Source organism: Ipomoea nil, unplaced genomic scaffold (genome assembly GCF_001879475.1).
Source record: "Ipomoea nil cultivar Tokyo-kokei standard unplaced genomic scaffold, Asagao_1.1 scaffold2159, whole genome shotgun sequence".
NCBI lineage: Eukaryota > Viridiplantae > Streptophyta > Magnoliopsida > Solanales > Convolvulaceae > Ipomoea > Ipomoea nil.
Window position 1 is genome coordinate 1,222,453 of NW_017618587.1, and position 15,615 is coordinate 1,238,067.

General features: G+C 35.5%; 2 protein-coding genes across 2 annotated transcripts; both read left to right on the forward strand.

Annotated features, from left to right (window-relative positions):
• On the forward strand, positions 1-3,770 carry LOC109149838 (probable mitochondrial adenine nucleotide transporter BTL3). Its single transcript, XM_019297846.1, has 4 exons — positions 1-589; positions 2,391-2,694; positions 2,893-3,360; positions 3,445-3,770. The coding sequence occupies exons 1-4, from the start codon at positions 165-167 to the stop codon at positions 3,511-3,513; spliced, it is 1,266 nt and encodes a 421-aa protein (XP_019153391.1). The 5' UTR covers positions 1-164; the 3' UTR covers positions 3,514-3,770.
• A 1,096-nt stretch (positions 3,771-4,866) lies between these two features.
• Positions 4,867-10,068, forward strand: LOC109149841. Its single transcript, XM_019297849.1, has 8 exons — positions 4,867-5,291; positions 5,374-5,514; positions 5,642-5,869; positions 6,494-6,701; positions 7,763-7,899; positions 8,464-8,544; positions 9,292-9,358; positions 9,455-10,068. Exons 1-8 carry the CDS (start codon positions 4,972-4,974, stop codon positions 9,752-9,754), a joined length of 1,482 nt encoding a protein of 493 aa, XP_019153394.1. The 5' UTR covers positions 4,867-4,971; the 3' UTR covers positions 9,755-10,068.
• The last annotated feature ends 5,547 nt before the right edge of the window (positions 10,069-15,615 follow it).

Consider the following 15,615-nt stretch of genomic DNA (forward strand, 5'->3'; position numbering starts at 1 on the left):
TAATACAAAACAGCTTAGCGGTTTTAAACAAGCAGTATGGGGTGTGTGCGGCGATGGAAGCAAAGCTGAGAGTCCGCCATTTCCAGTATCCTCTAACGCCACCATTTTCGCACAAATCACACAGCTTGAATGTCTAGAAATCCCCGAAACTGCACTTCACAAAAATGCCAAGACCCGACAACGCAATCCGGCTCAAGAGTTATCTACCGTCTCAACATCAATCGCAAAATCTCGACACCCCAGCTTCGATTATCTTCTCCGGAGGCTTGTTTCTCGAGCCCGCGGCACCGCCTTCGATTTTAAACGCATTAACTGGAAAATCTCGCCGGAGGCCGGGGTTCCGCAGAGGAAGTGCTAGTGGGGAGTTGTTTTTATCTGTGAGCTTGTCGATAGGGGAGAAAAAAGGGGATGGGCTTAACGGGAATTCCGGGGATTGTTTGGTGCTTAACGGCAATAAGGTTGGTAGTGTAGGAGGCGGGGAAGGTGGCGCAACCTTGGGACGGCGGCGAGGGATTGGGTTTGGGAAACAGGGCGCTGTGAATACTAGTAAGCACTTATGGGCTGGCGCTGTTGCCGCTATGGTATCAAGGTTTGTGCCTTTCATTTGCACTCAGCTCTGTTATTCATTTTGTTCTTTTAGTTGTAATTTTTAGCCCATAACCATTGATGTTAAAGGTTGATTTCAACATATTGATTGCTATTCTTAGAAAACGGATTAACACATGGATTCCAGAAGTCTTTGCCTAGTAATCATGCTTGAGTTTGATATTGTCAGCTCCAATTTAGTTGGTTGCTCCTTTGTGTGTGTGTTAGGTCAAGTTCTAATTAAGGATGAAAATGGTGTTTAGGTTGGTATATCAACTTAAATTCTCTTCATGTTAGAGACAAGTTATTTGTCCAAAGGCCAGTTCTGAAAAATGTTAATGATGCATGAATTATTCGAATCCATGTTCCTAGTTAATCAGATTAAAATCTGATTGGACACTAAGTCTTTGTCTTAATAACTTATATTTCCATATTTCACATGATATCCTGTAATGGCTGGATCATAAATCTCTTAAAAATTTTGGCTTATATTGGATCTCTCTCACAAAATCATCTAATTTTCCCCAGTATTTAGTTGTCAATGGTCATACCGATAAAAATATAATTTGCACACTCGTTCCTTGTGTTGATGTGTGATTATGCATATGAGGCATATGAGTGTGTGTGAGAGAGAGAGAGCGAGGAAAAGAGAAGGAGGGGGAGGGGGTGTGGAGGAGGGAGAGCTGAAGTGTATATAATAGTATAACTAGAGCGGAGTGTTGGAGAAGATTGTTTTCATTGAGTATAGGGTGTTGGGGGATGTAGAGAAATGTTGGAATGTTGGATTACCTTTTTCCATTGTTGATTATTGGCGTGTTTGTAGGGGGTTGACATAAGATGCCCAAATAATTTGCATATAGAGAACACTTCAAAATCTATTGAAACTTTTATCATTTGGAAGAGGGAAGAGTGTATCCCCTATACACCTTAAAAAATGTCTAGACACATTGGACTTTTGCTTATTCTCTCTTAGAATTTCATATTTCAGACACGAAACAAGTGACTTGATATATTTGGAGACTGCCTGCTTACAGCAATGCTGGTTCATTTGATGAGGATAAATGTCTTTGTCTAGGCAGGGATTGCAATAGATTTACCTGCACACTCTGTGGGGATACCCTTGCCCACCACTCTCGGGTAGCATAGTTCTTCCTACTTTTGGTTTTTAAAGATTGTGACCAATATCTGTGTTCCGGAGGAAAGAGTGTACAGGAAGTTTTGGGGATTAGCCAAGGCTCAATCGGGGTAACACTGTTCAGTGTTCATAAACCATACAAGTGAAAAGGGTTGATGCCATCTGCCTTGTTTGATAGTTGATCCAGGACCACATATTAGTGTCAGAAATGGATTTGTAAGTGCCCAGACACACTCCAATTCACTGGAAGTTTCCCTTTTGCCCTATTTTCTGACACAAAAGGAACGCCCTGATAACTCAATTTGGATTAAAAATGTAACTTCTTTTGTTTTCTTACTTAAGGGTTGAATTGAAACTTAAAACTTTAACCAGCTATGGAGTCCATATCACTATATTACTTTTGTACCATACATTTCAGACTTGATGCTACATGATTGTGTCCAGTGTTTGAGATTTTTAGCCTTCTCTTTCCATCTGAGATAATCAGTTGAGCTATACAGAATACAGATTATAACTATTAAATAAATCAAAAAAATTTCCTATATTTGCATCAGTTGTGTTGTTTCACCCTTTGGAAATAATGGTGATGGACAACTGCTGCAAGATGCTATTTCCTTGTTAGTTTTTATTATTTCAAATTTCTTTTGGTTCATGAATCTTGTTTTATCAGAACTTTTGTGGCTCCACTTGAGAGATTAAAGCTGGAATATATAGTTCGCGGTGAACAGAGGAACATATTTGAACTCATCAAAGTGATTGCAACTACACAAGGCTTGAGAGGCTTTTGGAAGGGGAACTTTGTTAACATTCTTCGTACTGCTCCTTTTAAGGCAGTCAACTTTTGTGCTTATGATACTTATAGAAAGCAACTTCTGAGGTTATCTGGGAATGAAGAAACTACAAACACCGAGAGGTTTGTTGCTGGTGCAGCAGCTGGTATTACTGCTACTGTGCTTTGCTTGCCACTAGACACTGTAAGTTATAACTTTTACACGCACCTGCTGGAAGCAGCCGTTTCTTTTATAAAACTAGGTTGTGCTTTTAACATTGGTCGAGCTGTCTTCTCACGACCTCAAGCGGATTGCCTTTGTATCCAAACATATCTGGGATATTTGTTTTATAGTGGTTATACAGTCTTTGTGAATATGATGAAAAACATATAAATCTTTCAGATTCGGACTAAATTGGTGGCACATGGTGGGGAAGCTTTGGGTGGTGTAATTGGAGCTTTTCGCCATGTGATCCAAACTGAAGGATTCTTTTCACTTTATAAGGGCCTAGTACCCTCCATTCTGAGTATGGCACCTTCAGGAGCCGTCTTTTATGGTGTATATGATATATTAAAGTCAGCTTATCTACATTCACCTGAAGGAAGGAAAAGAATCGAGAGTTTGAAGCAACACGATCAGGAAAGGAATGCTTTTGAGCAACTTGAGTTAGGACCGTTAAGGACTTTGCTGCATGGTGCCATTGCTGGTGCTTGTGCAGAAGCTGCCACTTATCCATTTGAAGTCGTGAGAAGACAGCTTCAGTTGCAAGGCCGAGCACCCAAACTGAGTGCATTGGCAATTACTACCAAGATAGTTGAGAAAGGAGGCATTCCCGCTCTATATACAGGACTATTCCCTAGTTTACTACAGGTAAATGCTTCTTTTCTTCATTTTAAAAGTGCTGAATTTCCGGCAAAAGTCACATGCATTTAAACTCTCGTTTTCAATCATCAGGTTTTACCTTCCGCCTCCATAAGCTATTTTGTCTACGAGTTCATGAAGATTGTTCTTAAAGTGGAATGATGAGATTACACGAATTCTTGTATACAAAACTGAAAAGGACATTGCTGCACCTGGAGATCCAGTTAGCACTCTTGCAGTAGATAGAAACCAGCTTCAGATTTCAATCAACAGAGATGCTTAGTGTCCATTTACTCATCCTGGGCATCTTGAACCTAACTGCATTCATTTTTGTTTTCAATGCTATTCTGAACTTCAGCAGGAAGTTGTACCTCACTACTATTCATCATCAAAATTTAATAGAAAGTGTTGTTAAATCATACCTTTGTACCCCTTGTTTCTTTCAGTTCACAGATTTTGCCCACAGATATTACTTATATATATTAGGTTTATATTACAAATATCAAAATACATTAGTTACAAAATGTAGTAATATATATATATATATATATATATATATATATATATATATATAGGCCAGACATGCAGGTTTGTAGGTCAAACCTTTACATATAAGCCTGGACCTATTTAATTTAATAGGCTTTTAAATAGGCATAAGTCTGACCTATTTACTAAACAAGCCAAGCAGGCCATAAGCCCCTTTGTAGGGGTTTAACCTATTACCACTGAGCATGTAATATTGAGGACTATATGGTAATTGCTTAATTTATTATTATTATTATTATTTTTAAGTATGACAGAAATATTACATTATAAAATTATTTTTAGTGGGTAACCCAACTAAGTAAATTGTTTCGAATATTGACTTGTTAATCATAATGTTATAAGTTCGGACAATTATGGATAACTTACCTTTCCTGGTTAAGGTCATAAGGCGAGTTTGAAAATAAAAAAACAACTTGGGTGCGGTGAATGCATACATTTAGCCACTCGTTTTCTTGTGTGTGTTTCCTTCTAGCATGTTCGGAGTTTGCGAGTGATTGATTGTTCTCGGGTGATTGATTGTCCTCATATTGAACAACAAGAAGTTGGTGTTTTAACACTTACAAATTATACCGTGTATCATGATCCACAATAGATTGAATGTTCGTTTTTAAGTAGTATATCATAAATAAAATTTAATTCAAAATTTTATGTTTGTAGTTCATTTTATAATGTGGATCATGATTTACTATAAGATGATGTCTAAGACTAGCAAGATATGTATTTTAAAGTGTATTTTTTCCCCTATGTTTTCAATATAAAAAAAGTATTTTATATTGGATAATAATAAAGTACATAGAATAGAATTATAATATACTCCGTAATATATAGAATGTAGTTGGTCAAGTGACTGAAGTGAGTAGAGGTAAAATGAAATAGTGATGAGTAACAGAAAAAGAAATACGTTTAAAACTTACAACTGAGGAAAGTGCCACGTGGAATTCATTTACTCGCTTGCCGATAATAACGAAGCTCGAGCTTCTTCAAGCATCCGTTCAGACTTCCGAGTTGTTTCGTAGAGAGCTTCCGATTCGCGAGCTAGGCGCGGTGTTCTCGCATCAAAACCGAACTGCCGGTATGCCGCCGGACGACGATGGACCGGGAGATTCAGCGGACTCAGCTCAAGGCCGCTGCACATGCACGAGCTCATTAGCGGGCGAAGAACGCGACGGCACTTGCCCGCATTGCAATCGCCGGCGGTCAAGCCTCCTTTCCTCGCCTTCCTCTTGCTCTCTGCTCAGCTTGGAGTCGTACCCCGTTGAGGACTATGATAAGCTCTGGAGAGTATATACTGCCTCCGTCAAAGGCTTCACCATCGGCGCTGGCCTCAAAGGCGGCCTCGCTCTTTTCTCCGTTCTTGCTCGCCTCCGCCGTAGGCGATCCTTGCCTTTCGCCAAGTAAATTATGTCTCCTTAATATCTGATTTCAGCTTTATGTGTTTGTAGATTTGTTTAGTTATTAATTTGATGCTTTGTTTAGGAAAGCGCTAATGACTTCCGGCAGCGATGATGTAATTTTGGCAGTGAAAGAAACTCTAAGATACGGTCTATTTCTCGGCACATTTGCTGGTACATTTGTTTCAGTCGATGAAATTATTTCGGCTCTAGGTGGTCACCGTAGGTAGGCTCGGTTTTTTTATCTTAAATTTCTGGAACGATTTGCACCTTCGTTATTCTTTTGAGGTGATGAAATTACTGCAATAGGGATTAATTGCTGTAGTATTCTTCATTCTTGATTACTATTTTAGGACAGCCACATGGAGAGCTTTGCTTGCAGGAGCAATAGCAGGGCCTTCATTGTTACTTACTGGATTTGATAACCAGCATACAAGCTTAGCCATTTACATTCTTATGCGAGCAGCTGTTTTGGCATCACGTTGTGGAATAAAAAGTGAACGATTTGGGCACATTTGTAAGCCCCTAACTTGGAGGCATGGGGACATTTTCCTGATGTGCCTCTCCTCTTCCCAAATTCTGTAAGCCTCTATAACAGCCCTTTTTATATTGTTCTTGGATTCTATTCTATGCCATCATATATTTAATGGTTTATACTCTACCTTTGTTACATATTATATGGTGTTGATTTGTGCAAGTACTTCTGTATGTCTGTTAATGTACTAACTGAGGGTTATAACTTATAACAATGTAATGACATGAAAATGTCTGTAATAAAGAAATCTTTCAAACTGAGCACATTATGCAATATACACTCTGCAGTTTCTAGTGTGATGGCTTGAAGCTCACCCAAGCTACGAAACTGAATTGTCTCATATTGTTTAGAGATGCTTGGGTATAGAGAAAAATAACCTGCACTTTCAGAGTTTCAGTGATCTGTAATCTTTGCAATATAACTTTCTCTTAAACCCATCACATATTAATATTCTTTTGATAGATTTACATTTTTATATAAAAAGTACTGAAAAAATTAACTGTGTCTGACCCACTTTATGAATATGAAGTCCAGCATTTCCATTTTCCACTGATGTAGTTATAAGGGGGGATGGGGACCTTGTACTTTCAGATGTGTTCAGATGTCCTTCTCTTATGAGATGTTTTTTTTTTTCAATTTTTTTTTTAATCTAAAAAACGATGTATTTCAGGTCAGCTTATATTTTAAAGCAAGATAGTCTGGCTTCATCTTACAAGTCCTTTCTCAATAAACATGGAGGAAAAGACCTTGCTATCTTGAAAGGCGTGAAAGAGCTTGCATGTGGCAGGCCTGTAAAAAATTTGGCTGAGATAGAAAAGTATTACAAGTCCACTGGTGTAAACATCAAACTTGATCCACAGATGAAAGTTCCTTGCTCGGTATGGATCAACATTTCAAAATTAGTATTTGTTGGTTTTTTTTCCTCACCCCCCACCCCCCCAGTGACACAAGGGTTTAGATAGCTTTAAAAATCACACCCTTTTGTACCTTCAAGTTGATGAAGGGATACATCATGTAAATGAAATATTTTCCATGGTATTGTGGGACAAATACCTTCTAGGAATATTCTTCCAGACCATTCTCCTTCGTATGGAGAATAGAAGTAAAGGTTCACTATCTTCTCAATAACTTAACATTCTTTTGAATGAACATCTGAAGTGCCCAATGTTTATCAGACCACATAATGAACTCTGAGTCTCAAGGTGAAAAGTAGTTGAATATGATCTCTATGGTCTTGATCTTCTTCCTTTTGATCCTAGGCTCATACAAGTATACTCTTCTAAGAAATATTTTTATATGATGGCCAATTATGTGATTTTATGTCCCATATATTTTAGCTTTGTGCACTTGATGGCATATTCTCAATTACTCACTGTCCCTGTAATTTACCAGTTTAGCTGTGTGCTTGTGTGAAATAGTACTGATGGTAACTGCTTTTTAACAACATGCATAATGTTGATTATCTGAGTTTGAAGTTATATTTATCGTTTATGTATACTCCATCTATGTTCATGCCAGTGCACAGCCACTACTCTCTTATGTGCACTGTTGCAAAAATCGCGCCGGCCGGCCGCTTAGCGTATCACCATAATCGGTGGTCTAGGCGGCTGACTAGCTATTGTTCCTCTTTTTTTAAAATGGGTTATTTCACTCAAAACGACGTCGTTTTGAGCGAAATAATCCTAAATCGTTCAAACCCTAGCTGTTTTTTAGGTTAATATTTAATATTTTAGTATTAACTATTAAAGTATTAAATAATTTATAATAATCAAGTCTTAATTTTTTTTAAAATAAAATAAAATAAAATAAAATAAAAAATACACGGGCGCCTAGGGTGATTAATCGCCAGCTAGGCGCTAGGCGCCCGAGGAGCGCCTAGCGATTTTTTCAACCATGCTTATGTGTATTACAGATACGTGAGAAATTCATCTTTATGCAGATGATACATGGAAACCAAGCATGTGGTGCACATTTTGTAACATTCCTAATTCAAGCCTATAAGAGAGCTTTACCTGTCTACCTACCGGTTTACTTAATCCCTGCACTGATAGTGCATCGGCAAGGCCTCTTGAAACGGTACTCACTTTTGTGGTTTTCTTTGCAGTTTATGATTTCCCATCTTCCCCTAATTTGTGTTTTATTATATTGATTTGTATGTGGTCTATTGAAAGTTTGCTCTGTAGAAGGAATTTATTGTGGTGGCTAGTCCAATGACACTGTGTCATTAGACATTAGGTTATTATGCTATTTCTGAGCATACATATGCTATCAGTGAAACAGTCTTGGCTATAGTAGAATGAATTTTCAATTCTCAGTCAGAAATAGGAAAGTTGCTGTTGGTGCAATAAGCTAAGCCATAATCACAGACTACGAAGAGTTGGCTAATGGATTATGCTTCTGCTTTTTGTTCTCTTTATGCTGAATTGTAAAATTTGCTGAACAAGATAGAAAAATGCTTCTTTTATCTCTTATTTTTTATAATTTTCTTTATGCATGCTTATAGTTCATCTGAGACATCTTCAAGCTTTCACTGAAATGACCTTTTCTGTTCTAACCTTGATCTCCATCTGACCACAACCTATCAAGTTTTTCAGGTTCTTATATTGTGGTTTTAAATTTTTTATGTTCATATCCTTGCAGACATCAAACAATTTTATGGAAGGGTATTTTTGGGACAGCAAGATCTAGTTTGTTTCTCTCAGTGTATTGTGCTTCTGCATGGTAAGCAATTAATTTGACAAGTTATGTCCTAACGTTGTTTTCTTTTTACTTATTCACATGAAGCTTACTTGTTTTACTTCATTTTTGCTACAACGATTCAATGATTTTGTTTTAGAGTGAGCAAGGTGTCCCAGGCACACTTGTCAGCTAGGAGCCTAGGATTTCTAAATTTTCATGTGGATATGGAGATACTCTGCGTTTTTATAAAAACGTCATTTGATATATTGATTTCACATGACCTCCAAGGCTCCAATAGTCCCAATTCCCAATTTTTATTTTATGATATTTCTTTTGATTCTTGTTTTTCACTTACCACCAACCAGAGCATGGCAAAATGCCTTCACAATAATGTCATTTCATTTCATGTAGTAAAACAACTAATAGAACAACCACTACATGCCAAAGAAAACCCAAGTTGTGTCCCCTGCTGATTGTTCCAAAACTCTTTGAAGAATATACAGACGCTGATTTACGTCCATAGTTTACCTCAATATTTATATACACTTTTTCCTGATTATAAATGCATCTTTTGGGGGGTTAAAAATATACCTGTAATGCCAGACCTTGGTCTTTCTGAACTGAAATGAAAAACTAAATTATCTACTCTATTGACTCTTAATGAAGCTTAGCGTCAAGAAAAGTTGAATTAGATGTGGGATCTCTGTTTACATTCACTTGCATTATGAAATTGCCTAGAAATACATATGGATTTCTTTGGACTAATTAAGATTCATTGTTTTCTTCTAGGTTATGGACCTGCATTCTTTTCAGGCTCTTAAAGAGATGTAACGTACCTATGGTGGCAGTGGGGACGGTATTAAACAAGAAATAGAAATCTTACCTACATGGTCCTTTAAAAATAATAAATACATTTATTAGCCTTTTGTTTATCATTTGTATTCTTTGGCAGTTTCCTACCGGTTTGGCCTTGGGAATTGAGAAGAAGAGCAGGCGGATAGAGATCTCGCTCTATTGCTTGGCACGGGCCATTGAAAGCTTCTTCACTACAATTTCTGACGTTGGGTACTTGCCTCAGACTAAGAGTCTAAGGAGAGCAGATGTCGTGGTTTTCAGCATTTCAACAGCAATTATAATGCATTGTTATGCTATAGAACGGGATGTCTTCCGATCCAAGTACTTAAATGTTCTTGATTGGGTGTTTGGCGTGCCCCTCCCTCCATACGAGACAACTCCTCCCAAGAAAAGGTGACGGGATATCATGCATTCCAAGAAGTCACAGAAAGGCTTTTGATGGGTCAGATGCTTCCCATTCAAATCCAAGTAGGACATCCTTTCTTCGTAGCATCCATTGGTGATACAGGGTTGATATATATCAAGTTACACTACACTAAATCACTAATATATTCTTCCATATAGGATTATAGGGATAGAAATCATTTAGTTTTACAATGTCTTTTTTTTTTTTTTTTTTTTTTTTGAAAGCCAATGCCTATTTCTTCAAGACTGTAACTTCATTATTTTTATTTGCTTCAAAAGCTTGTGTAAGATGAACTTTTGATCTCATTCGACATCGAATAGGCTCCCCATTGTCGGTAGTCATGAGACAATATAAGAGGAAGGTTGTGGCCATCCAATTGATGCCTGTTTGCCATGAATAGTTATGCTGTGCATCTGTATGCACCATGCATGGTGCATACAGATGCAAAAACGACGTCGTTTTATTAAAAACGCGCGTCTCCCCTTTTAAAAAAAATTCAGGTTCGATTCCTAGTAACAACATTATTTTGTTCATTCATTATGGAATTTTAGTTCATGGATTATGGAATTATAGTTCATCGATTATGGAACTATAGTTCATCGATTCTGGAATTATAGTTCATCGATTCTGAAATTTTAGTTCATAGATTCTGGAATTTTAGTTCATTCATTCTGAAAATTTTAGTTCATAGATTAGATTATGGAATTATAGTTCATCAATTATGAAATTATAGTTCATCGATTATGGAATTATAGTTTCGAACCTAATTTTTTTTTTAAGGGGAGACGCGCGTTTTAATAAAGCGACGTCGTTTTTGCATCCGTATGCACCATGTTTGGTGCATACGGATGCACAGCATAATTTGCCGTTTGCCATGATCTGACCATCCCAATTTAATTATAGCCTAATATGAAAAGCAAAAGCCCATACAAGCACGTTTTCTTTTATAGCATTTTAGCCCACTCTCTACTATAAGGCAAATTATATCGTGCACCCTGCCTCGTGCGTCCTGACCAAAATTACGTTGTTTTGTATCTGTTGTTCGTTTCTGCCGTTTCGAATGTACAAATTGCATAGTAGAATATACATAAACTCCTAACATAATACATATAATCTAATATACTACATAAAACACAATACACCTAAACTCTTAACATAACACATAAACACAAGTGTTAAAAAAAAATTGTAACGGGATTTGACGAACGGAATGTTGTTCGTCGCATCAACTCCCCACCAACTTATAAAAACGTCGTCGTTTTGGGCTAGGGCACACAGTGCGTCCTAGTGCACGATATAAAGATTGCTACTATAACAGCAATTTATATCATTGACTAGAGTCCACATAGCACTGTAGATCCTGAATCAAAATGACGAGGTACCGAATTTTATAACATAAAACACAAAAGCTCACAATATAAAATACATAAACATATCAAAATGACGAGGTACAAAATTCATACTCGTAAGGTACAACATTTCATAACACAAGACACATAAGTTTATAACATAAGATACAGAATTACTAATTTGTTTCCGGTACAGAATTCATACTCTTAAGCCAATTAGACACATAAAATAGTACAAGGGAGTATATAACAAGAGGGTTGAAAATGGTAGCATAATTCATAAACAGTTATAGAAGGTTGTAGACACTAGACAAGATGCCTAATGGTAGTACTGCACTACTGCATCCACTATTTGTACTTCTCAATACATTATTCACTCAACCTGCAATACATAATACAGAAAGAAGAAAAAACGAAAGGGGCCGCCGGTCACCGGTCACCGGACAAACGAGGCAGTCTCATCGATACGGGCTGTGGGGCCATGCCCACATGCGCTGCCATCTCACCTATCCTCTTATGTTGCTCCAACCCCCTTCCTTCTCTTCTTGAGTTGTCACCTTATATTAGTCTTCATGGGACTCATCATTATGTTAATTAACATTAACAGGGCGTTTGGTTGGAGGGATTTTAAATTCCCTTCCCACTTAATTCCAAAGGCTATTAAATTCTGTAGTTTGATTGGAGGGCAATTCCTCCATTTTCATGGAATTAAAATTTCATGTCCTTCCCTGGGATTTTAATTCCTGGGAAAAGAAAAAAGTGATATTACCTCTTTCTTTTTTAACCTAAAATTAATGTCTAACAATAATAATGGACATTTTTGACTGTATACTACTTATTTCCTTGCAATTCCCATGTATACCAAACATTAGAATTGAAATTCCCAGTCATTCTATTCCTGTCAACCATGGAATTTAAATTCTCACTTTATTTCCAGCAATTCAACTCCCATGGAATTACAATTCCTTTCCCACATAATTTCCCTCCTCCAACCAAACGCCCTGTAAGTGAATTAGCCAATGATGTCTAGTGACATGAAGCGACTCTCTTAAATGAGAAATCATAAGTTTAAGTTTTAATAGGGACATAAACAGATACTTCATTGTAATAGAGTCAATAGTACTAAAAAAAACATCAATTGAATTAAAATATAATCTATATTGGTTAATCAAATTTAAAAAAAAAAATTCTATTCATGAATTGATGTTGATTTTCTCATCAGAAAAATACAATGTCATTTCCATTCAAATCAATTACATACAAATACTATACGTATGCAAATATTTTGTGACATAACTAATGTCTTTAAGTAAAAAAAATAACAATTTCAACAACTATATTCTATGTGCATTCAATTGAGTGTATAAGAACACACTACTTTTCCATCAAATATCAAAGTGGACCCTATTTTCAAGTCTTTTTGAAGTATTGTCACATGAACTATCCTCCCATTTGGAGGAAACCTCACGATGAAGGAATGAAATACACCTTGCAACCTACCCAACCATAAATAGGGAAAGGGGTGTTTGGCAAATAGAGGGTTTGACTAGTTGATAGTATTAACTGATTGTAGAAAAATGTTTGATAAAATTAACTGTTAGTTGATAACTGATTACATACAAAATGACTTTCACAAAAAACTGATTGAAAAAACTGCTTTAATTTGAACAGGTTTATGAATTTTTGTGTTTTAGAGAAATAAACTTTTACAAAAAACTAATTATTCATATGCTCATATTGCTTGTTTAACCAAATCAAACAACTAATAATGGTCAAACAAGCCAAAGTCAAATGATAAACTAACTATTTCATCAAACATGACCAAAATATAGTGCCTCTCTCATCTTTCTATCAAAATATAATGACATGAAAATTGTTGTTATGTTGTTACGATGAAAACTTTCATCATAATATCATATAATATGATGCATTATCACCCTTTTTTCGTAGTTTTTCCTACATATTATTGATACAAATTATAGTGTTTTTTTTTCAAAAAATAAAAAGAATAAAATACTAGTTGGGTGGCCACAAAAACATCTTGCTTCCAACAAGTTTTAAAAAGAAAAAACAGATCTTTATTTTCTTATATTATTTATTGACAATGAAAAAAAATTATTTTTATTCTTTAAATTATTTTCAATGTACATCTTCTAATGGTATTGTTTGTAAAGCCTAAAAAGTGAATACTCTTTATACTCCAACCCACAACTACTTAATATAATACTAGTTAAATATGTCCCCTAACCAGGATCATGACTCTAGCGTTGGATGAAGAGTAAGCATGATTAATTGTTAATCATATATAGTACCTTACAATGATGTCGTTTTAGATCATAGTTCACAATATAATAACTTATGAGGTATGGAATTTTGGCCTATTTGATTTGTGAGCATCTGTGTATAATCACTTTGCAGGACTTGTAAGCTATTTAAACACATTTTGTAATTCATTTCATTTATAATTTACCCTGATCACAATTCTATCAAAACTCTGGATAACTAAATATCTGAGGCGGTATTAATTTGTTGTGCTTCAATAAATTGAAAAAGTATATATAAACAAATACTACATTGTATCAGAGTCAATAGTACTTTGGCTTCTCAAAAAAAAAAAAAGTCAATAGTACTTTATAAAATAATATCTACAAATATGGAATATAATAATAACACGTTAAGAAGTGAAATAATGAGGGATTATGTGGCAAATATGTTGCCGAGATTATCCTATGGAATGTGCGTTAAGTACAACCCACAATATATGCGTAATGTCTGCATCACAAATTCACACATCACTGTTAAACAGTAACCTATTATCGGAATCTAAGCCTTCAATTCCCCATTCAAATAAAATACCATAAAGAAAGTCGCGCAACCACAATGTTTTAAATTTAACTATAATGATTAGTTTATTATTCACTTTGTCTCATTTTATCTGTCGTACTTACTATTCATTGGTCAAATCAACTATTTGTTCCTTGTTTATTTTCTTTATTATTCTTTGATTATTTTTAAATTTGATTTTTTGTGTTTAATAGTGTTTTTAGTGTAGTTTCTAAATATATAAATTTTATATACTAATACTAAATTTAATATTATGAAAAATTGGATTAAAAATAACTTTAGTCAAGCATCGTTAATCGAATCCGACACATAAAATGGAACGGAGGGAGTATTATTTTTTTGTTTGAGTGGATCAATTATAGACAACTTAACTTATACTCCGTATTTATTTACCTTATTGTAGTCCTTTGTTAAACTAGAATCACAAAACAGAGTTTACCCAGTATACATCATTGACTAATAATTGTGAATTTTCCTTATTTACCAATAAAAGAAATTATATATATATATATATATATATATATATATATATATATATATATATATAGGAAGCAAGAAAGCCCCACTTCACATAAAAGGCCAAATAATCCAAAGAGTCATCACACCCTATCATCTAAACCCCCACTCAATAAAGTTTACCCATGCTGCCTGTCTCCCTCCTCCTCCTTACCTTTCACACCACATTCCCAACTTGATCACTTTAATTTTGCATTGCACAAAATTTGGTAGCCCATAGTTCAGAATCAGATTCACTTCAAACATAGTGCACCCTATCCTAGCTACCTCTCAAATGCTTAAAATTGCCCATTTTTACAACTCAGACAGTGACAAATTCCGCTACAGATAAAGACCGCTGGCTAGAAGTTTAAATTACTGACTTGTGAAGGTATTGTTTATCTTCTTTATATTCGTGTATGGATATTATGAGGCATATATAGTTTAACTGATTGACTTAATAGATGTACTAATTGGTTAATAATCACAGTTTGATTCGATTTTATCAATATGACATATTGTGATTAATGTCGTCTTCTCCACTGATTTACCAAACCCTATATGTCAATGGTAGATCGACAAGGGCAACTTCCGGGTTGGGGTCCTTTTATATTCATGTATGGACAAACTTTTTTATAAGTAATAGCGTTTAGTGTATATTGCACGTGATAGTAAGAGAACTTCGTTATTGATTGGATGACATCGCATGTGGGTTGGCATCTGTGTTTTTATCTTTCCTCGACTAGCACTCACACTTGATCTCTTAACATTTAACTCTATAGGTGCAGCAGCGCGTCGAGTCATGTACCATTATGTGTTCCTAAGTATTAAAAAGAAAAAAACAAAAAACAAAAAGACAAAATAAAACTCACTGACATACATTTAACGTACAGTAGTGTGGTGGTAAGTCACATCTCTTTCCAACTTAGGTTTAGATTTCGTCAACTTGTCTTACAAAATTACCATTCATTTTCACTGGTTAGACTTTTTAAGAAGTGTAGAGTAATGATATTTAATATTTATTGTATTATTTGATGCTAAGGTGCATTTCTTTTCCAATAATAGGTTCAAGTTCGAGCCCAACTACCATTTTGATAATTTAATGAGCAAAAAAGTTTTTGATTAATTTTTGTTGTCAAGTTCCTTTCAAATGATATAGTGTAA